Here is a 22,748-nt window from a genome sequence, read left to right as displayed (position 1 = left end):
AGTGGATGGACGTAGAGCAGTATATATGGACACTGTTGTAAGGAAACTCTACTCACTTCGTTCCAAAGAATCAAAGTATAGTGCACATTAGATTTTCTATAGTCAAAATTTGTATACTTTCACTAACTTCATAGAAAAATTATCAATTTCTAGAATGCCAAATCATTATCATTAGATTCATGACGAAATATAATTTTACACGGTATAAATTCAGTATTCTAGTTTAAAAAATGTTTCTATTTTTTTAGAATGGGTTTCTCTATAAATCCTGTCAAAGCTTAAGAAACTTGATTTTTAGAAAACCAACTATATATTAAGGAACTGGGGGATAATAAGCCAGATGAAGCCAGTTATCAACTCTCAAGTTTTTTGCAGTCAGCTATAGCGCAACGTCTAGCACTGGACATCGACCTCGCTTCCACAACGAATGGCCAGGAAGCTCATCGCGCTCCAATGCTTCCAGCTGAACAAGTGCAATCTACTTACATCATTCACATTCAGGCACCAAACATTCCAGCAGAAGCAAAAAATAGCTATACAAGACCGCACCAAGCGTCGACCCAACAGCCCACACTGCCCATATGCCCAGCCAAGCAACAATATCCAAAATTATAACTGAAATCCCATTGAACTTTGTGACACTTACAACTGCATCATGGATCCAACAGACCACTTATAAGACAACGACCAACACAGAGAAAGCTTCTCCACATAAACTGTATGGTACAACATGCAACAACGACATACAAAGGCAACACACAAACACACACATATATTACTAAGTAAATGCAGTAGCAGCCGGCCCATGTACATCAGCTAGTCTGTTCATTGCCCTTCAGACTGAAGCGTCTGATACTGCACAAAAGACACTACCCAATTAACTCTGCTGAGTGAGATATCAGATCAGGTCTGTAATTCAGGCTGCACCACCAGAGTCAAGTCGGCTCTCAGATATAGCATGCCATCGATGAAGAGGCTGTCATCAGCAATGAACGTCGACCATGGCATTCCGAAAAGATCACCGCATCCCTGCGACCGATCACCAGTCATGGTGTTCTTATATCCGTACTTGCTCACAAATTTTCCTAACGGTTTTGTCCTTGCAGCAAACTCAATATCTAAACATATTGAGCCTGCCGGCTCATCAAAAATATTTAATGATAGGGCAAAGCTGTACGATGTTGCCTGCTCAACCATTTTACAGTTTGCCAAGAGATAGAATTTGTGCCCTGCGAGATGGAAAATTTGCGTGCATATACCTCCTGATGGGAAGAGTCGGGAACACTCATCACGCTTTAGATCCATGTAAACTGTAACCTGTGGGCAGGGTTGATTAAAAGCAACCACTCTCACAAGTTTGAAGTCGTAAGCTCGCTCAGCAAATTGCCAACATGTTGTCACGTTTGCTGCAAGAGCACCTTCCATCTGGTTTGGGTATGCTTTGTGTAGAAGTACCTCAGCAATATGCTTAGTTAAGTACTCATGGTCTATATCAACATCTTCATATCTTAGGACATTCTGCAGTGCATCACAGCTCATATTACTGAAGCGTACCAGTGGAAGTAAGTGATAACTCAAGACCTTGCGCCTTTCCTCCTCCGAATAATAGTATCGCACACGGGCCCACTTGAGCAAGAAGTAATAAACCACATCTTCACATAATACGTGTAGGTCACTGCTCGAAAAGATGGCTTCGATTCCAACAAGAGAGATGTTCATCAGTTCATCTTGGAACCTGAAATGAGATAAATAATGCTATGAGTGACATATAAACAATATAATTAGTGACATCAATGTCAACATTTTCTCCGAAACGAAAAGAAAAAATCATTGCTCCATCAAATAGTGGTCACTTACTTATCAAAATCCTTGTATTTATTGGCAAGGAATCCCTTCGCTGCACGTACTAAACTCTGAACTTCAGCAGCCATTAAAATGGAGCATGGATGGCCTAGGTATAGCAGTGCAGATTCTGTGGTCATAGGACGGCTTATGAGTAACTGACTGCAGTACCTCATGCAAGCAGGAACCTCAAATTTGTCAGCACCCATTAAGATGTCGAGCAGAAGAGTGGGCTCAATTGTTGTCAGCTTTCCACTGTACATGAATCTTAGAAGCTCCATAAGGGAATTTTCTTCTGTTCCAAGTAGAAGGAAAACAGTAAAGGCACAAGGATTAAGAGAACAGTGCAAAAAAGAAGTAAGAAAAGCTCCACCTTGGATTAACCTTTTCCAATCATGGAAAAGTTTTATCTATACTATAATAGAAAACGTATGAGTTAGCGGAATCCAAACGATATCAACCATTCGATACAATCAGATCCAATGGCTCATAAATAAAGTTTCACCTTGCAAAGCACCTCAATATTATGTTTTGTAGTTTCTACCACTTATAGGACTAGTTACGCAGACTTCACACACACGTTTCTAAGTGCATGTTCGCACTTTCTTAAAATTACTGAAGAACTTTCCTTATTGAGGTTAATAATTAATTGTATGGTAACTAATTTCATTTGATAATTCAAACTCATAGTGTGGATTGCGAAGCAATGGCGGTAGGTAACCAGTACTATAGGGCTATCATATAGAGTATCCACCAGTGTGTGTCGTCTCTGTAGTCAGTGATGTGGGCAATTCATGGATTAATTAACTCTCTCAATTATCTTTGTAATTAATATGAAATTATGAGGTGCTTTGCAAGGTGAAACAGTAACACAACCACAATATTAGCTCTCTCAATTAGCCTTTTTCGGTATATACAAAATATAAACAGTAACACAACCACAATAGAGAATTAGAATAAAAAGTAAGAGGAAGGATGTTACAGTTAAGTTATAATATTACCTGAATCAGCAATCCTAATTCTTGGATGTGACTCATCAGATTCTTTCATCCCATTTGTGAAAAGCTAAGAAACTGAAGCTTATTAGAAACTTGAACTGACTACATAACAAATACATTTCACATGGCTATGAAAATTACCTTTTGAAAGAAAGGACTTCTTGCGGCAAGAATTGCCGAGTTTATATAAAGGGCCTTTACTGCTGAAATTGCTTTGGCTGCCATGGTTGAGGAAGAGTCAATACTCTGTCCTTCATCAGCTGCAAAAAAACAAGATCAATGAGAAACAAGACAACTAGGAAAAAAATGTACAGAGCGACCATTAGATAGATTTTTTCTGTTAAAATGCTTGGAACATTCTGTTCAATGGTGCAGATTCGTTTAGTCAATCTTCAGATGTATGATAAAATGGTTAAAATTATCACAAAGATTGAACGGCCATTTACTGCAGCCAGCAAGCATGCCTGTAGTTCACTGAGCAAAGTGATCATAGATGTTATCCTAATGACCCAACAAGAATTTCGTATAACTTTATCAGATAATTATTTGTCAATAGCCAAACTTACACAATGCCTTTTCAAAGGTTTCAGAAACTTGACCAAGAATTTCAGAACCCGCGTTTCCAGAAAGGACAACAAAGTAGTAGAACTTCAGGTTTCAGCTCGAGTAACTTCTTTCCAAAATTTCTGAATTGCATCATTGAGCACTTCCACTGTCCAGTCGCTAGTCTCAATTGCAGTGGATTGATCTTATTTTACGTTTGCAGGAACAAGGAATATTAAAAAAAAAGGTTAACAGCACTACCACATCAAATTGTTGGACTAGATATTTGTTGCATCATTGTCATATGTATGGACACTGGAAGACATTTGTTGTTTTCTCTGAATAACTTTTATGTTGATTTAGTCGAGCCCAAATTTCATTGTCATTTGTGTCGTACATTTCCACGATAAGACCTCAGGTGAAAATTTACAATCCATGCAACATGAATCTGTAATACTTAAACATAAGAGGTTGTCGAGCAGCCTAATTGACATATTACATGCTTGAAAGGGCAAGTGAGGCAACATGGCAGTGGAGACTGCAGAGTTCTAAAGTTTTATGTAGTTCTTCCCTCCACATCTCCTCTCCAAATATAAAGGATCATATTACTAACATATGAAATAGAATTATGAAGTTGCGAAATATTTTCTCCAGCATTCCAAATACAAATCCATAGTCAAGTACAACATATATAGTAATAATATGTTCTTCCTTTTCTGGGAAACATTCAGAAACATAACAATTGGCAGATTTGGCGTGTGGATAGTACAATCTCCGGTTCAAAGCCAATCTACATTTCTCTACAAAATAAAGTTCGATTAAGTGAGCATGCACCGCTGTCATTGTCAGAGACCCCTCACATGGGGCAGAGAAAAAAAAACTCGTAGAAGGCCAGGGATTGTGTGACGTTCCTCCAAGTCATGTCCTCGGGCACAGAAAGCCGTTCCCGTGAACAGATTTGTCGCTCAGCCTTAACTACCATCCGCACACGCACATATTAGCGCATTAATAAATGAATAAGAGATTTGGGGTTTCATTAAATAGGTGTATTCCGGTGACGCGCACGGCTTGGTTACCGGGGATATTTTACCTCCCGCCCTATATACCAGTCTGGAGGGAGTGACTATATACAGACGCTACTCTCAAATGCAGTGTATTCATCTTATTTTATGTTTGCAGGGACAAGGAATATGGAAAAAAAAGTTAACAGCGCTGCCACATCAAAATGTTGGACTAATATTTGTGGCATCTTTGTCGTATGTATGGACACTGGAAGACATTTGTTGTTTTCTCTGAATAAGTTTGATGTTGATTTAGTCGAGCCCGAATTTCATTGTCATTTTTGTCGTACATTTCCATGATAAGACCTCAGGTGAAAACTTACAATATATACAACATGAATCTGTAATACTTAAACACAAGAGTTTGTCAAGCAGCCTAATTGACATATTCCATGCTTGAAGAGGCAAGTGAGGCAACATGGCTGTGGAGACTGCAGAGTTCTAAAGTTTTATGTAATTCTTTCCTCTCCACATCTCCTCTTCAAATAAAAAGGATCATATTACTAACATATGAAATAGAATTATGATGTCGTGAAATAATTTTTCCAGCGTTCCAAATACAAATCCATAGTCAAGCACTAACATATATAGTAATAATATGTTCTTCCGTTTCTGGGATACATTCAGAAACATAATATAATTGGCAGATTTGGCGTGTGGATAATGTACAATCTCTGGTTCAAAACTAATGTTCATTGGTTAACTACTTTTTCTCTACAAAATTGAGTTCGATTAAATGAGCATGCACCGCTGTCAATATCAGAGACCCTCTCTTATGGGCCAGAGAACAAAATCGTAGAAGGCCAGTGATCGTGTGCCATTCCTCCAAGTCATGTCCTCGTTCAAGTTCGCTGAAGCAGCCACAGAAAGACGTTCCCGGGAACAGATTTGTCGCTCAGCCTTAACTCTCATCCACACGCGCAGATATTATAGCTCATTAATAAACGAACAAGAGATTTGCGGTGTCATTAAAGAGGTGTGTTGCCGTGGTGCGCACGCCTTTGGTTACCGGGGATGTTTCCTCCCGCCCTATATACCGGTCCCGAGGGAGTGACTCTTACATATACACAGCATAGTAGTCACCCACAGCACATAACTTATGGATTCTCTCTATTACATTGTTTACACCTTATGCTAAACCCTAAAATTAAACCACATTGATAGAGGGTCAGCCTGAAGCCCTGAACCACTTTCAGAAACGAAATTAGGCCAAGCATCACAAATCAAGTGCAAGAAGCCCACACACGCACAGATCTACTGTATGTACGAATCGCATCAAACATGCAGGTAATTACAAACGCTAGATCCATCCAGCGGCGATAAGGGGGAAGGAATTAGGGGAGGGGGTGAACGAGACTCTACGCACCTTTCTCCTGGCTGGCCGCGTCGGGGAGAGATCCTCCTCCGTCGTCGCCGGCGACGACCTCTACCTCCAGTAGATGTTCGAGAACGCCTTCGAATTGAAAGCGAACTCGAAATCGGGAACCTCGTCGCAGCGCGAGAACTGCAGGCCCGTCTCCGCCTCCGCAGGTACCGCCGCAGTCTCGCCGCCGGCCATGCGCTCCGCGCGCGACGACAGGAAGGACGCGCGGGACAGCGGCGGAAACCCTAGCTCCCGGAGGGTTCTTCCAGGAGGCGAGAGGGCCGTCGCCGGTCGGATCTACGAGTAAATAGTTTCAATGACCGCGAACCTCTTTTCGAACATTTTTCAGTTTGTCCTTTTTCTACTGGAACCTTTTTCTGTCTATTTTAAGATTTGTTTTGATCGGCTGACCTATCTGCTTTTTCTTAAGGAGTGCTGACGGCTGACTTATCTTTTTTTCTTTTTGACCAAAAGGCTGACCTATCTGCTCTCTCTTTTTTAGGGGAACCAACCATGGACACGTGCCTAAGGGCACGTACAATGGTGGCATATGAATACAGGTGCCTCATGACAAAAAGTAATTTGAGGTATATGCATTGATTTTTTCTCTCTAATGCAAGCTACTATTAGTGGACCTCATCAAAGAATAGAAAATGACTCTCACTACACATGCATCCCTCATCTCCACTTCAACTTTTTCAACTTTATGCACCGGACCACACTTTTTTTCTCTAAGCACCCGCCTCCTGAAGAGGATCCTGTTTCCCCATCCGAACCTACTTTTTCTGTTATCCGATCCTACATGGCATGTGAGGCATCACCCTGGGGCTATGCATTGGCCATGCCCTAACTAAGGCCCAAGGCAGACCGTCAGATTTGTGTTGCAGTCAAGGACCAGTACAAAACGGCATTCCAAACTCATGAAACCATGTATGAATTCCTTGGGATGTCATTCGGCCTCATCAACGTGTCAGCACCCTTCCAAAGCATTGTGAATCAAATCTTCGAGCCAATATTGTGGCGCTATGTACTCGTGTTCATCAACGATATCTTAGTACAACCACATGGAAGAAGCTCACCTGATGCCCTTGCACGGGGTGTTTGAACTTCTTCAGTAGCACTAGTTACTTCTGAAGAAGAACAAGTGTTCATTCGTCCAACAAGAGCTAAGAGTACATGGGCCACATTATTGGCATCAATGGTGGTGCAATAGATGCAAACAAGATCCAAGCAATTGCAGATTGGGCTCAACCCACAACACTCAAGAGCTTGCGAGGCTTCCTGTATTTGTTCTCTACTTCTTATTGCTCACATTTTGATCTTCTCTATTTGTGCATCATTCTGAAATCCCTTTTATGAGATTGTTTCTTGAACCTAGCCAAAATGATAGATACCTTTCGAAAGTTGCTTAGAGGGAGTTCTTCCACATCTTCTTCCCCGAGAATAAGGTCCAAGTCAAGGGGGGTTACTACCTCAAGACCGAGATGGTGCTCGTGGGAGCGGACCAGCTAGGATTGATGATGGCAAGTGCAGCGTTGCACGCAAAGGCACGGTTAGTGCCCGTTGTTGAGCCCCGCATTCTTCGATTCGCGTAGAGCCGACATGAGGACCTGCTATAGGGTGGAAGGTCCTCGTCTTTGTTTTTAGTTGTCGAGGGAGAGATTGCAAAGTTGTCCACGTCCTCCGGGTGGTATCCATCCCAGATACAATCTTCTAGCTCATGATGGTATAATAGTGGGCAACTTGCGCACATCATTGTGATCGGATGGGATGCATGGGTGGTTTGGAGGGTTAATGCAGTGTCGTTGCAACTTCAGCAATGTGATCTTGGCGAGAGTTGGTGGTCAATAATCGTCGGGCGCTGGGCTGGAGGACGAAGCTGGGGCGTGCTCCATAGCGTGCTCGGGAGACGCATCGACATCCAGGATGAAAATCCTTTTCTTGGTCATTTCTGGCCAGATGGAATGACGCGGCGCGAGTGCGTTTATCCCCACTTAAAGGCGTCGCTATGGAAGATGACGACTTAGTTGTAGGTGTTTACTTCATATGTTGTAATAATGCTTCTATCATAGTAGTCCATGGCATGTACTCTATCCTTGATGCCTTTGACCCTGTTACAGTGCAACAACTTTTAATAAAAATGATTGTGTGCATTACGTTGATGAGGCCGGGAGTTTCAACCTCCTTTTACAAAGAAAAAAAAGTAAGTTCACGGGTTAATAATACCTTACAGAGTGAGTGTGACGTTATGATGCATGGGCACCATGGTGCTCGTTTAAAAAAAAATCAAAAAACATATTTAGAAGTTTCAAAAAAAATCTGTGGAAACTTGTATGTGTTCTCTACATATCCATGAATTTTGTTTTGAAAAAAAAGTAATTGTAAGCTTTACAAAAAAAGTTCCAGCCCAAAACAAACAAAAAGCGGCCTATTTGAAAAACATATTTGTCTTTTTTTGTAAGCCACCTGTGAAAGTAAGATGTTGTGGAAATTTGCACATACGTGTTATACATGTTTGTGTGTTTACAAAAAATATTCAACATTTTTTATGTTGCAGAAAATGTTTTTCTTGGAACGGGCACCACAACATTTGCATTTTCTGTTAGGGGGTTCTATATATGCGTCACGAGATATTTGAGGGAACTCATACAACCGGTTGCCCAACACATCACGTGAAGACCATTGACCCCTCCATCCTGATATAGGAAAACAAAGAAGATCAGTAACTTTTCTACAATGGAAAGCATCACTTTCTTGCTGATGCATACAAACACAAAGAGCATCTCCAAGCAAAGAACAACACAAAATTGGGGCATGTACATACCAAAAAGTTCAAATTGACAGCTAATAACATCGATTCAATTGGCATTATAAGGACTTCAATTTTGAGACAAACAAGTGCGCCTTCGACCCTGAGTTTAGCTGGGGTTTCCAGCTTACAGGAGCACTTACAAAGCATCATAAGACATAGAAAAGGCTCCCATGTTTGAAACATAATAGCCTACCAAGTAAACAGCGAACCTTCGATTCAGGAAAAAGGTAAACAGCGAACCTAAGAAACAAAAGCAACTCCAGGTCCAGGATACAGATTCCACTGATAGTACAAGAAAAGCAAAGTGGCATGCACCTCCCGGTGCATGGCACGCGAAACCTCACCCATTCCATCAAAAGGAACAACAGACGTACGTACCGAAACACTGCCAGGGACGGAAGGACCTACTACTGCTATCCTCTTGCAGCTCCCAGATATAAGACTCTGACAACAACACACATTTGGTTCGCGGTGGCTAAAGTATAAACAATCTGCTGACAAGACGTGCTCTTTCTTCCTAGTTTGCCATGACCTCACAAATCATCTCGATGTGCCGGATTATGCAAGGATCACAAGCAAGCCAGACCCAACTTTGGGTAAGATATCATGTTTGCAGTTATGTCTGCTCCACCACCTTCAAATCAAATCCGAGATGCAGCACTCCATCTATGAAGAAGGGGTTGTCATCAGCCAAGAACGTCACCCATGGAACCGAAAAGAAATCCCTGGATCCACTTGAAGACCTATCAGTAAAGGTGTTGCTAGCATTGTACTTGCTCACAAAGTGCCCAGATGGTCTTGTCCTTGCCGCAAACTCATAATTTACCGACACACCCGTTGAATCCTTCAGCTTCAAATTGGTACATAAGAAGATGCCAAATCTGCATGAACCACTCTGCTAGACCATGTTACATCGTAGAAAAAGAATGAAACCCTGACCTGCAACATAGAATGGATGCGAGCATATCTGTTCTGATGGGAAGAGTTGGGAGCATTCCTCACGCTTCAAATCCATGTAAACTATAACCTGTGGGCAGGGTTGATCAAATGCAACCACTTTCAGATGCTTGCACTTGTAAGCTCGCTCTGCAAATTGCTGACTAGAGGTTCCACATGCTGCAAGATCATCTGCCTGTGTGCTGGATAAGCTTTGCAAAGAAGTACCTCAGTGACACGCTTAGTTATTTTCTCATGGTCTATGTCACTATCAGTGCATGTTAAGATCTCCCAAAGTATTCCATAGGTCATATGGCTAAAGCGCAACAGCGGAATTAAATGAGAACTCAAGATCTTACGTCTTTCTTCCAGGTCTGGGTACCGCGCACGGACCCACTTGAGCAACAGGCGGTATAAGCAGTCTTCATGTACTACATGTAGGTCAGTACTTGAAAATATGGCTTCGATCCCAGCAAGTGACATGTTCATCACTTCATCTTGGAACCTGAAATGATGCAAACCAAGCCTTTAGTACACTTCAAACATGATAACTGTGACAGCCATGTCTACACTTCACTTCTCTATGGAAAGGAAAGAAAAGTTGGCTTCATCCAAAGGGGATCACTCACTTATGCACAGCACTGTACTTTTTAGCAAGAAAATCCTTGGCTGCAACTACCAAATGGTGAACAGTAGCTGGAATTAAAATGGAGCATGGATGCTCTAGGTAGAGCAGCGCAGATTCCGTGGTCATAGGCAACCTTGTGAGCAACCGACTGCAATCCCTTGTACAAGAAGGAACCTCGAATTTGTTGGCAACCATCAAGATGTCTAGAAGAATAGCAGGCTCAGCTGTTGTTAACTTTCCACAGTTACATAAATCTCAAAAGCTCCATAAGGGCATTTTCCTCTGTTCCAAGTAGAATGCAAATAAAAATTATGTAAATGTGATTATTGACTTTTGGTACTAAGGAAAGCTATAGGTACGGTGTAGACAAAATATCCATTGGTAAGTAAAAGCGAAAAAGTGAAATAAGAATAACCATTATCACAAGAAATCAATGTTCTAGTTTCAAAATACAGAAAATAATACAAATCTCTCCCTAATACGCTTTTACAATTTGTATGGACAAAATCATAATTATACATATACTAAACCTGGCCAGGTTTAGTTTACCAGGTTTTTTTGAATTTTTTCTATCAATGAAAACTGGACCAATGGGGTGCTGCCACCTTATTTACTGGGGGATTTGACAGGGTACGCTTCGGGGTGCATTCAGCAATTGGGCAACGATCTGCGCCGGTGCGCCGGCCCAACTGTTGGGCCGGTCGCACCGCGACCGTTGGATCTGAGCGCGTGGGCCGTTGGATCCGGCTAAAGAAAACGATTCGCCCTATCATCTTCTACCTCGCGTCGCGGCGCCGCGCCTCCTACTGCCCCTGCCGCTCCAAGCGTTGCGCAGCCCCTCCCCTCTCCCCTCCCCCGCCCCCGGTCATCCTCGTCTCCGTGCTCGTCGCCGCCGGTCGCCGTAGCTGCTCGTCGTCGCTGCTGCAGCAAAAAATGCTTTGGATGCATCAAAAAAATGGGGGCCGTTGGTTCCAGCAATGGCAGGGGCGCTTCTAGCACACACAAAATGCGTTCCTCGCCATTGCCACGGTGTCGTGCTCTTAGCATCACCAGTAGTCACCAATTGCAAACAAAAGAATAGCACTGATTTCCAGCAAATCTAATGGCCGGTTCCAGCAAAAATTTTGCGGATGTCACTGTTTGAAGCAAAAAAATCCGCCGGTTCCAGCAAAAAATGAAGCCACTTCCAGCAGAAAAATTCAATGCGGTTGTAGCAAAAACGCGTCGCCGTCGTCGTCGCCGGTTGTAGCTCGCCGTGAAGGGTCGCAACAAAGTGAGTCGCTGGTTGTAGCAAACGATGCCGCTGGTTCCAGCAAAAATGACATCGTCACGGGTTCCAACATTTTGGTTGAAGCTTTCTCGATCTCTTGTAGAAGCTTTTTCATCTGCGGAACGAAGCTTTTTCATCTGCGGGATGAAGCTTTTTTTTAAAACGGTTGCAACTTTTGTAGTGTCTGGTTGAAGATTTTCAATCTCTGGGTTGAAACTTTTTCATCTGTGGGATGAAGCTTTTGTTAAGACGGTTGCAGCTCTTCATGTGTTTCGAGTCTGGTTTGAAGCTTTTTTATTTACTAGATGTAGCGTTTTGCTACAACAATAGTAGATTTTTGCTACCACCGGCGATTGAATTTGCTACAATCGGTTCTAAAAATCACCGTGGGATGTAGTCTGCCATGGCTGGGGAGGCTCGAGCGCTGCAAGGTCTGGCGAGGGGCGGCCGGGGCGGATTCCAGGGAGAGGCAGAGGGGCGGATTCTGGGAAGAGGCAGAGGGGTAGTAGTCCGGCGAGGGGCGGCCGCAGGCGGACGAGATACGGCGAGGGGCGGCCGCAGGCGAACGAGATCCGGCGAGGCGCAGCCGCACGTGAACGACATCCGGCGAGGGGCAGCCGCACGCGGACGACAAGGTGCTCTTCTCTGACGGCGGCGGTCGAAGGAGCCCGCTGGTCGCCTGGCCGACGCGTGGTGCTTGCCGGCGCTGGTGTCCTCCTGTACGTGCGCTGCGCGAGGAAGAGGGAGACCGGCCGAATCGTTCCGCCGGTGCCCCGGCCCCAAACGTTTCTCTCAGCAATTTGTTTTTAGATTTGTTTTTTCTGGTCAATGTGTTGTGTTCTGCGGCATGGGGTGGTGGTTTCCAATTTTGTCTCTGGCACATGCATGTGCTGGTTGGGCGTGGATTTCCTAGATTGAGTCGGCTGCCTGCATGCATATACAGATCGCCGCCGCTTATGGTAAGTTCTAGCGTATGCTGATATTTTAAGTGATTGTTACGTGAACATATTGATCTTTTCATGCTTGGGTTTGGAAGTGTCGAGTCAAATCCATACGGCTCCACCACCGCCATAGATGCATATAAAAAGAGATGAGTCGCGGCTCGCTTCCTCCCACCGCAACGCTGCCTCTTCCTCCGCTACCCCAGAATCTCATCGCCGCATGGCTCGCTTTCTCCGTTGCCATTTTTCTCCTCGCCTCTAGCCCACCCACACGTTGCTGCATCTGTCTGCAAAATTCCGGTGACGCCAACATCCCACTTCGCCATCGCGCCTCGCTGTAGATCACCTCTAGGCCCCGGCCCGGCCGACCGGCCCTCCATCCTGGCCTTCTCCGGTGCCGCCAATTAGCTGATGTTGGTGGAAATCGATTCAGAGGCAGCGATCGGCGCGACAGACTGTTGACCCATTGGAGGTGTGCGTCGCCGTGCAGGGATAGGAGCAGGTGTAGAACGCCTGCCAGAGCTTCGCGCTGCGCAAGGCTACCAACATCTTCGAGGACCACCGTGAACGCAATCCGGCCTGTCGCCACCGCGTCAAGTTATTTTCGGAGTTGGGACTTTGGCCACGCAGCGGCATCAGCAGCAAGAATCGAGGAAGCACGGCGTTCACTAGTGTTAGGAAGCTCAGCTCCGGCGGCGGCCATGCGCTTGACGCAGTCACGCAGGCGAAGATCCCCATCGTTGGACCGGCAACGGTGTGTCCGTGCGGTCGCCGCTTGCGTCCAAGCAGAAGCACGCACTGGAGTCCAGCGCTCCCGCGGAACACGCCTTCGCCAAATGGGGATATGCCTGGGCTCCTCTCGCTCCGCCTCCAGGTGAACTGCACGACAGTAGTCTACTTCTTCTCTCTGCGTTACGTTCATGTCTCTGGCCTGACGCGTCCTGGTGCTGCTTTGCGTGTCTGCGCGGCTGGCGTGATGCTGCTGCTGCTGCATGTGTGGTGTATAGGCTTGATGCTTGCAGGCCGAGCAGCTCGCCGGCAACGTGCTCTACTACGGAGAACCCACTTTGGAGTGGTGCATCTGCACAACCTGGCGGGGACGTAGAGGCACTTATGTTCTGCTTGGCGGTGGTTGTCCACGCTGCGCCCCTTCCTTCTTTCTCCCGACGAGGATGGCAGCGCCGTGTCCGCGCACCCGCGGCCTTCAATGGCCAGCAGCGCCGGTTGCACTCGAGGCCGGCCTGCTAGCTGTTTTGTTGCCGACAGCCGACTACACCGAGGATCGCCGCGAGCTCTCCTGCCGAGAGAGGCACCCGGTGTAGCCCTCCACCGTGAAACGGTGGTGCAGCGACGGCGCCTGCAACAGCCTCCAATCCTGCTGCTCTTCATAGTCGCAGTTCGACCGGAGAAACCGGGCGGTGCCACTGCGGAAGGAGGGGTCATGAGTGGCGATGGTGCGGCAGGCGTCCCAGAGCGGGGTGCGTGGCTTCGGCAGCAGGAGAGCATGTTGGCGCCATGGACGTGGCCGTCGCACGGCAGGCAGGGCCCCGCAGCGTCTGCCCGGCAGTACACCACAGACGCCGCAGAAGCAGCACTCCGCGCTGTGGGCACCATGCATGTCGGCAGCAAGCCCTGGCACCCTGTACAACGATACACTTTTTTTTTTGAACCGGGCATGACCTTTTTCCATTGCAAATGAACGGAAATACATTGTTCCGAGAAACAAACAGGAGAAAAGGAAAAGAGATGCAGCGAGTTCGGGCACTGCCAGGAAACCCACTGCGTTCGCCCGACATCGAAACGAACGCCATGGGGCGAAAAACTGACAACATCATAGTTCAACAACAACCTGAAATACAACAATACACTTGCGAATACTTATGTATAGTTTTTGAGTAGAGAGATGAAGAATGGCCTGTGCATGTGGTTCTTGGCTAGATGGCCGAGCATTATTTAGCGAGATTGGGTTAACTTACCATTGCATATCTTATATTGTATCAATTGGTTACGATCTGTGTGTTCCACAGAGAAAAAAAAAGGTTTGATGTGTTCCACAGTACATTAATATTGCTCTGCTCAATCTTGTGGGCTATCTGAATGAATGCAGAGACATAACTTGCTAGCTAGACATACTACTATCATTTGTGTGACCCTATTATGAAAATATAATGTTAAAATTATATATTGAATTTACTTGGGCTAATCTACTAATATTGTACGTATTTCTTCCTTTGCATAGATGATATCGGATAGAATGTTATGCGTGGACTAACCTGCGGGCTGTTCTAATTCTTTCAGTGGTCAGGCTTCAAACTTGCATCAGTAGTTTATTTCGTTCTTTGAGTTATTGATTGTCTCGCTAAAATTGTACTCCTTCCGTCCCAAAATTCTTGTCTTAGATTTGTCTAAGTACGGATGTATCAAGTCACGTTTTAATATTAGATACATCCGCATCTAGATGAATCTAAGACCAGAATTTTGAGACGGAGGGAGTATGCAGTTGGCGGTGTTCATCTCTCTCTAATTTGATTCCTTCATATTTTGCAGATTGGAACTCGCCTGAATGCCACTTTTGAGTGGCTTCCAAACATGTTTTTTTTTTCTCCCTTTTCATTAGTACCAAAAACATGAAATTGCTATGGTGTTACACCACAAGTTCGCAACGGTGACTCGATTTTTTGTTTGCGTTTGGTGAAGTTCTTACATTGTCATACAATTTGAGCGAGGCTTCAAGATAAAAGGGTGAAGAGAAAGATGAGAGAGCAGTAGCAAGCTAGCTTTTTGCCCACGGCCGGGCAAGATGGAAGGGATTTCCTTCTTAATTCTTGCTTGATTAGATTGATACATCTCCTCTCTTTATATAAAGAGGTTTACTTGGCTCCCAAGCAAGGCTTACTTGACCCCTAAGCAAGCGACTCTTATCTCTAATTAACCCTAAGACTAACGGGCCCATTAGTCCCATTACGTACTCTAACACTACACCACACCTGGACATGCAGCTTGTCCTCAAGCTGCAGCCTAACCAACTTATAACCATGAAGCGACGCAACACAAACCTAACACCTAAAAACAAGCCTTTTACATCTCGGCTTGTTTTATTATTCTCAACCTGAAATGGACTAGGACATTTTATTTTGGACTCCTTAACAAAAAGTGGACACCATCCGCACATCGGACGTGCACGTGTACAACCACCTGGATCCCATGGACACCATCTAGACAAAAGAAGTGCATGTGTAGGACCACCTGGAAGTGGTCGCAAGAGTGACCAGCAGAGGCGCTCTCGCGGCGGCCGGTGACGGAATGCAGTGGTGCTACGTGGTGCGCTGCTGTCGGTGACACCATGGCTTCTTCCTGCCGGACGGTTGTTGGTCTGCACCGCACAGGAAAGAGTGGAGGGCTTGCGATGGAGAATGACGAGGAGGGGTGCGCCCCCCAACCGCCGATGTCGCAGACTTTGAGGTCGCTGCCCGCGGGGAAAACAGCATGCCCGCTGCCCGTGGGGGAAACCGCATGCCCAAGATCCCCGGCGCAGCGGATGAGATCAAGGTCCTTTGCGCAGCGAAGGGCAACTTGGAGGAGCGGCAGCTGCAAACCACGCATCTCCCGCACACGCCGACGCGCTAGGAGGCCGCGTGCAGTAGCCTGCAGCCTCACCGCCGCCGACACGTGGCGGGTAGCGATCCAAGACGGAAGCGGTCACGACGACGGCGGGGACTGGACTTGGTGGAGCGGGACTCCCGCCGGCGCGGTCGATGCGGGGCCGGAGCTGACCGGCGGTGGCTGTTGCAGCTGCAGCGGCTGCGGCGGTGGCGCATCGGGTAGCGGCAGCGATTGCTGCGGCGGAGCACCGGGCGAGGCCGCCAGGAGCGGCGGCTGCCACTGCAGCCAGGGCTGGACGGTGGTGGCGATGGATGGAAGCTGCAGTGGCTGCTGTAGTGGTCCGGCGAGCGCGGCGAAGGCTGCTTGGTGCGGCGGCTGCCACGGCAGCCACGGCGGCGCGGGGGCTGCGATGGGCGCTGGAGGCGTGGCGGGAGCCGGCGCCGGCCACTGCGGCCACTGCCGGGCGGCGGCGGGCGACAGCTGCAGCTGGGGCAGCAGCGTCCCAGCGAATGCCGCGGAGGCCCCTGGATGCGGCGAGTACCACGACAGGGCCGGCGGCCCGGCAGTGGCGGTTAATGGCAGGGGCGGCGGCGGCTCGTAGGGGCTGGCCAGGTACAGCCGGATCCCCTGGACGGCTCTGACAAGGTCGTTGAGGACCCCGGTGATCTCCTCCGGGGTGTAGACGGCGGACGGAGGTGCGGTGGAGGGCGCCGGCATCTGGGCGGTGGCGGCGCCGGAGGATGCGACCAACGACGTGGACGGGGAGGGCAGCGGCGCGGTGTAGATGGCCAGCAGCGCGGTGGTGATGGTCGGCAGCGGAAGCGACGGGGTGGGCGGCGACAAAGACATGATCGGAACTGAGCTACCTGATACCAAATTGTTATGGCGCTGCTAGAAGGAGGGCGCGAGAGGGCCGTCCGGGGGCCTTTTGCCCACGGCCGGGCAAGATGAAAGGGATTTCCTTCTTAATTCTTGCTTGATTAGATTGAACATCTCCTCTCTTTATATAGAGAGGTTTACTTGACTCCCAAACAAGGCTTACTTGATCCCTAAGCAAGCGACTCTTATCTCTAATTAATCCTAAGACTAACGGGGCCATTAGACCTATTACATACTCTAACACTTGCGGGGATCGATCTCACGACCCGCTTAACTGACGAGGAGACGGAACCAGCTGGGCTAGCTGCCCTTTATTTGCATTTGATGGGATGTTCGGGTATAGAGGGGATATTCGGATGGATTTCTTAGAAAGTAAGACCATATAATAGGAAGGTGTGGCAAGACCAATTAACTGAACTCAAAGATTTATTCATCAAAAAGTATATGCAAATATCACATAATGGGAAGGTCTGCAAGGATTGGCTACAGCATGCATGCAGCGTGCATACGCCCTACATATACCGGTATTTTTTTACTAATTCTAAAATAATTACCGATTAAGTGATACTAATTATTTGATTGATTATTTTAAAACAACACCCAAACGTTTTACTAATTCTAAAATAAGTACAGATTAAGTGATACTAATTATTTGAGTGTTACTAATTCTAAAATAATTACAGATTAAGTGATACTAATTATTCAAGTGATTATTTTAAAACAACACCCGAACGACTAAAAAAAATTAAAAAAATCGACCGGCGAAGATTTACTACTCATTTAAACAATGGTGGAGAAGGAAGGTACTAATTGTTAGTTATTTTGTATCGTTGCAACACACGGGCACTTTTGCTATGTGCATAATAGCATATGGATATGATTTTGCGAGTCTCTACGCCCGTTGCAACGCACGGGCATTTGTCCTAGTCACAGTAATAATTAGAAACAATTATAAGAGGAAGAATGTCACATTTGAGTTATCACACATTACCTGAATCAGCGATCTCAAGCGTTGCATGTATCTGCTCAGATTCTTTCATACCATTTGAGAAAAGCTAAGAATTATGAAGCTTATTAGAAACCATGAACTGATTATAGAATAGATGTATTTAAAAAGTTTATAAGAATTACCTTGTGAAAGAAGCTACTACTTGCAGAAAGAATCACTGAACTTATATTCATTGTCCTTACTCGTAAAACTTGTGTACCTAGCATGGTTGAAAAAAGGGCAACCCGGTGCATGTAGCTCCCGCTTGCGCAGGGTCCGGAGAAGGGTCCGACCACTTTGGGTGTACCTAGCATGGTTGAGGAAGAGAAAATATACCAAGATAAAAGAAATAAAGGTTAAACATGGAAAGTAGAAGATACATGGAGAATCACTTAAACAAGTTCTTTGCTGTTAAAAATTCTTGGAACAGGTTCTATCGTGGGTGCAGATTCATTAAATAACTCATCAGCGATATGGCAAAAAATATGAAATAAAATCACAAAAACTGAGTGCACCCACTGCTGCATCCAGCAATAGAGGCCATGCTGGTAGCTCACTCAGCAATCATAAATGATTCCATGGTCAAGTAAAAAAACATCCCACCAGATTTTTATGGTGTATCCAATTAGTTAGTGCATTCCATGTGATTTAATAGCAGAAACTAAGTCATCCAGTCTAAAAATGATAGCTATCAGGTATTTGTACTACTTAAAAGTAAGCACTCATCAAGCAAGGGCCAATGATATATCTTAAACATTTCAACACGCAGAAAGAACAGAGATGAACAAGAAAAAGGCAGACCAATGTTAACCTTAATGATTAAATGTTTAACATGGAACATGGTTGTGGAGACTGTAGAATTCTAAAGATCTAGGAGTCCCTCCCTCCTCTCCAAATATATGCAAGGGCATAGTAGCACATATTATCAACACTTAAAAAGGACAAAGTCTTATACTCCCTCCGATTCATATTATGGACAACATAACAATTGACAGATTTGACGTATGGACAACATATAATCTGCTAACTACTTTTCCTCAATAAATTTGAGCTCGATACTGTGAACCAAGTTTTCAGTGTCAGAAAAGTACTGCATTTACACCACATCGATCAGGCCAAGCACAAAGCTTGGAGATCCGCCTCTTTTATTGGAGCATCACAAATCCATTGCAAATTTTTACAAGAGAAACGTACGATTACAAACAGGAATTGAATCCATCCACCTCCCGGCCCAAAAGGCATTGCACTTTACGCACCTTCCTCCGCGCGCTGGCTTGCCGGTTCGGTGAGGGATCCTCCTCCCGCAACTTCATTGTTGGCGACGATCTCTATCCGCAGCACCTTGTCGGAGAAGCGCTCTGAATCGAACGCGAACGCGAAGTTTGGGGCCCAGCTCCCGCGTGAGAGCTCAATGTCCATCCCCGCCTCCGCTGCCGGCATCGTCGACCCTTGGGCGCCGGCCATGTGCCCCGCCGCGTCTGGGAGAGGGAGGACGCGGTGGCCGTAAACCCTAGCTTCGCGGTCGCGGTGGCTTCTTTCGGGACTCCGCGGTGGGTTACTTTGTACTTTTTTTTTAAGCTAAAACGCCTTCCGGCTCTTTATTCATTAGGCGCTAACATGTCTGACTGCAAACAATCAGTCAGCCACCCAGGGATAGTATCAAAAAAGTGCATAACAACAGAAAGTTTTAACGAATGCCTAGCTAGACGGTGTGCCGCCATGTTGGTCTGGCGACACGCAAACCATAGCCTAAATCCCTGGAAAATAGTAGACATCTCCTTCGTCTCCATGATGAGGTGAAAACACGTCGACTTCTGAGGTGCCTCCTAGAGTCGCTGGATCTCCTGACAATCCGTCTCCACCACCACCTGCTGCAAGCTCATGTCTCGTGCCATTAGGATCGTGTCTCTGCATGCAAGTAGTTTAATGGATAAAGGATCAGTAACTCCACCATATCGTGATCCTCCCGCTCTAACGAGGGCTCCATGATGATCTCGGGCAAGGAAGCCCGCCCCTCCACATACTAGACCCGCGTCCGTAGCTCCATAGGTGTTGACCTTTATCCACCCATCCTCAGGTGGTAGCCACCTCTGGGGAGTAGTAACTTGGGCCCTCCTCCTCTCAGGGATCTCCAGAGCCCTAATAATCTCTTCTATCATCACCATTGATTTGACCGGCTGGTATACTACCTCACCATGAGTATAACTATTTCTGGAGTGCCACACCGCCCACATCACAGTGATCATAATAGCCGCAACCTCCTTCTTGAACAAACAAGGATCTAACAGATCTCGAGACCATGACGATGGGTGTAACCGTGGTATATCAATACCAAAGAAGCGTTCTGCTGCTTCCCAAAATCGTTTTGCGTGGTCACACTCCATAAGCGAGTGAAACGGTGTTTCATTGTCATGTCCACACATCGGGCAATGCGGTAGCTGCTTAATGTGTCTCCTCTTAAGCTCCCCATAGGAAGGCAAGAACTCCTTTAGCACGCGCCACCAAAACACCCGGATCTTTGGAAGCACATTGATCTTCCATAATGCCTTCCACATTGTCGATTCACCCGAAGATGAACCCACTATCTCAGCCCCCTGTAGCTTAGATTGCATCTCGTGTCTGTATGCCGAGCGAACCGTAAAGATACCAGACTTTTCCCGTGACCATGCCCACACATCCGCGCCTGCCACACGTGGTCTTACCACGGCAAGAATAGCTGCCGCATCTGGGGCATAGAAAATACTCTGAACGAGCTCCTTATCCCACTAATTTGACACTGGGTCAATCAAATCCGACACTAACTGGACTGAGTTTTGCTTGAGGGCTCCCAACGGTTTCATAGATATGGTTCCATCTATCCATTGATCATGCCACACTTCGGTGGTCTCTCCATTACCAATTCGCCGAATGAGTCCCTTCTTCAACATCTCTCTCCCTATAATTATTGCTTTCCATGTCTTGGATGCACTCGCGGGACATCCCGCCGTTAGGAAATCCTCATGAGGGAAATAGCATGCTTTGAGCACTCGTGCACACAAGCTGTTTGGATTCTCAAGAATCCTCCATGCTTGCTTTGCCAACATCGCATCATTGAAAGTTTCCAAGTCTCGGAATCCCATCCCTCCTTGTGACTTTGCAATGAACATCTTCTCCCACGATTTCCAATGCATTCCTCTTCTGTCAAGAGATCCATCCCACCAATATTTGGACATATTTGTCGTCACTTTCTTGCACAAACCTTTTGTGAGTTTGAAACAACTCATAGAGTAGGCCGGTAAAGCTTGGACCACTGACTTCAGAAGAACTTCTCTCGCTGCACATGACATTTTCCTTTCGCACCACCCTTGTACTCTTGCCCTTAATCCTTCATTAATATGTTCAAAACTTTGCTCTGTAATTCTTCCCGCAGCTGTTGGGAGCCCAAGGTATTTTTCTGACATCGCTTCTCTTTGAATTTGTAAGGTTGCCTTGACTCCCCTCTTTACTGACGAGCCACTATTAGGGCTAAAAAAGACTGAACTTTTTTGCTTGTTTGCACTTTGTCCAGAGCCAATGCTATACTGATGCAGAATTTCATTTAGCCTAGTTGCGCTTCTGGAGTCAGCTTTCATGAAAATTAAACAATCATCTGCAAATAAGAGGTGGGAGATCCACGTGGCATTATTGCTAACTCTTATTACTCTATCTATCCATCCTCCATCATTGTTTTGCAGCAAACATGAGAGGCCCTCCCCACATAGCAGAAATAAATATGGTGAGATTGGGTCTCCTTGGCGGAAACCTCTCGTCGGTGAGAACACCGGTAGCAGCTCCCCATTAACTTTCACCTGGAAGCTCACTGTCGTCACACACGCCATAACAAGGGCTATCCAGCGATCATGAAACCCAAGTTGACGCATAATCCCTTCCAGATACTCCCATTCAACGCGATCATAAGCCTTGATCATATCGATCTTGACCGCACACCAACCTTGTTTTCCTCTCTTTCTTCGCATTGAGTGTATGCACTCGTACGCCGCTAGGACGTTGTCAGTGATCAACCGTCCCGGGACAAAAGCACTCTGCTCCTCTGCTATAATCTCATCAAGAATCTCCCTTAAACGATTAGCTAGCACTTTAGAGAAGATTTTGTATATAACATTGCACAGTGAGATCGGCCTATATTGGGTAATATTTTGCAGGTTCTTTACCTTTGGTATAAGCACAATCACCATGCTGTTCACCGTGGCAGGCATGTGACCTCCGTTCAAGAAACCTAGGACCGCCGTTGTAACATCCGGTCCTATCAACTCCCAATGGCGCTGGTAGAACCCTGCATGGAAACCATCACTTCCGGGCGCCTTCATCGGCCCCATGGCAAAGAGCGCAGCCTTCACTTCTTCTTCTCTGAACGGCCTCATGAGTCGTTCATTCATTGGATCTGTTATTTTATGTGGCACATGGTGAAGCACTGCCTCAACATCTATATCCTCTTGCGCCGTATACAGCCCAGTATAAAACTGCTGCACTTCGGCATGAATCTGTTCTTTCGTTTAATACTCTTGCGTGCTACCGCGCGAGCTTGAAAAAAGCCTGTATTGCGATCGCCTGCTTTCAGCCAGTCTGCCCTAGACCTCTGACGTGCCATGATTTCTTCCTTATGAAGGAGCTCCGATAGCTGGCGGGCAAGGTCTTTTTCTTTCTTTGTCGGTCCCCGAAACAGAGAGTTAGACCTCTCGTTTTCATACTCCTTACGTACTTTCCTGATTTTGAAGGAAATATGCCCTAGAGGAAATAATAAAGTTATTATTTATTTCCTTATATCATGATAAATGTTTATTATTCATGCTAGAATTGTATTAACCGGAAACATAATACATGTGTGAATACATAGACAAATAGAGT

General features: G+C 46.1%; 1 protein-coding gene and 2 pseudogenes across 1 annotated transcript; all 3 read right to left on the bottom strand.

Annotated features, from left to right (window-relative positions):
• Positions 1-593: 593 nt before the first annotated feature.
• LOC125554326 (BTB/POZ domain-containing protein At2g46260-like) lies at positions 594-6,112 on the bottom strand. The gene is made up of 5 exons (XM_087519866.1): positions 5,811-6,112; positions 2,982-3,100; positions 2,844-2,907; positions 1,858-2,137; positions 594-1,735 (listed from the first exon to the last, which is right to left on the bottom strand). The coding sequence occupies exons 2-5, from the start codon at positions 3,063-3,065 to the stop codon at positions 904-906; spliced, it is 1,260 nt and encodes a 419-aa protein (XP_087375992.1). The 5' UTR covers positions 3,066-3,100; positions 5,811-6,112; the 3' UTR covers positions 594-903.
• Positions 6,113-9,223: 3,111 nt separating this feature from the next.
• On the bottom strand, positions 9,224-19,328 carry LOC125554327 (BTB/POZ domain-containing protein POB1-like; annotated as a pseudogene).
• LOC147976847 (uncharacterized) lies at positions 15,939-16,846 on the bottom strand (annotated as a pseudogene).
• Positions 19,329-22,748: the final 3,420 nt, after the last annotated feature.

The sequence above is a fragment of the Triticum urartu genome, chromosome 4A (assembly GCF_056163025.1).
Source record: "Triticum urartu cultivar PI428250 chromosome 4A, HENAU_Tu73, whole genome shotgun sequence".
Lineage (NCBI taxonomy): Eukaryota > Viridiplantae > Streptophyta > Magnoliopsida > Poales > Poaceae > Triticum > Triticum urartu.
This window is presented reverse-complemented; position numbering and strand designations above follow the sequence as displayed.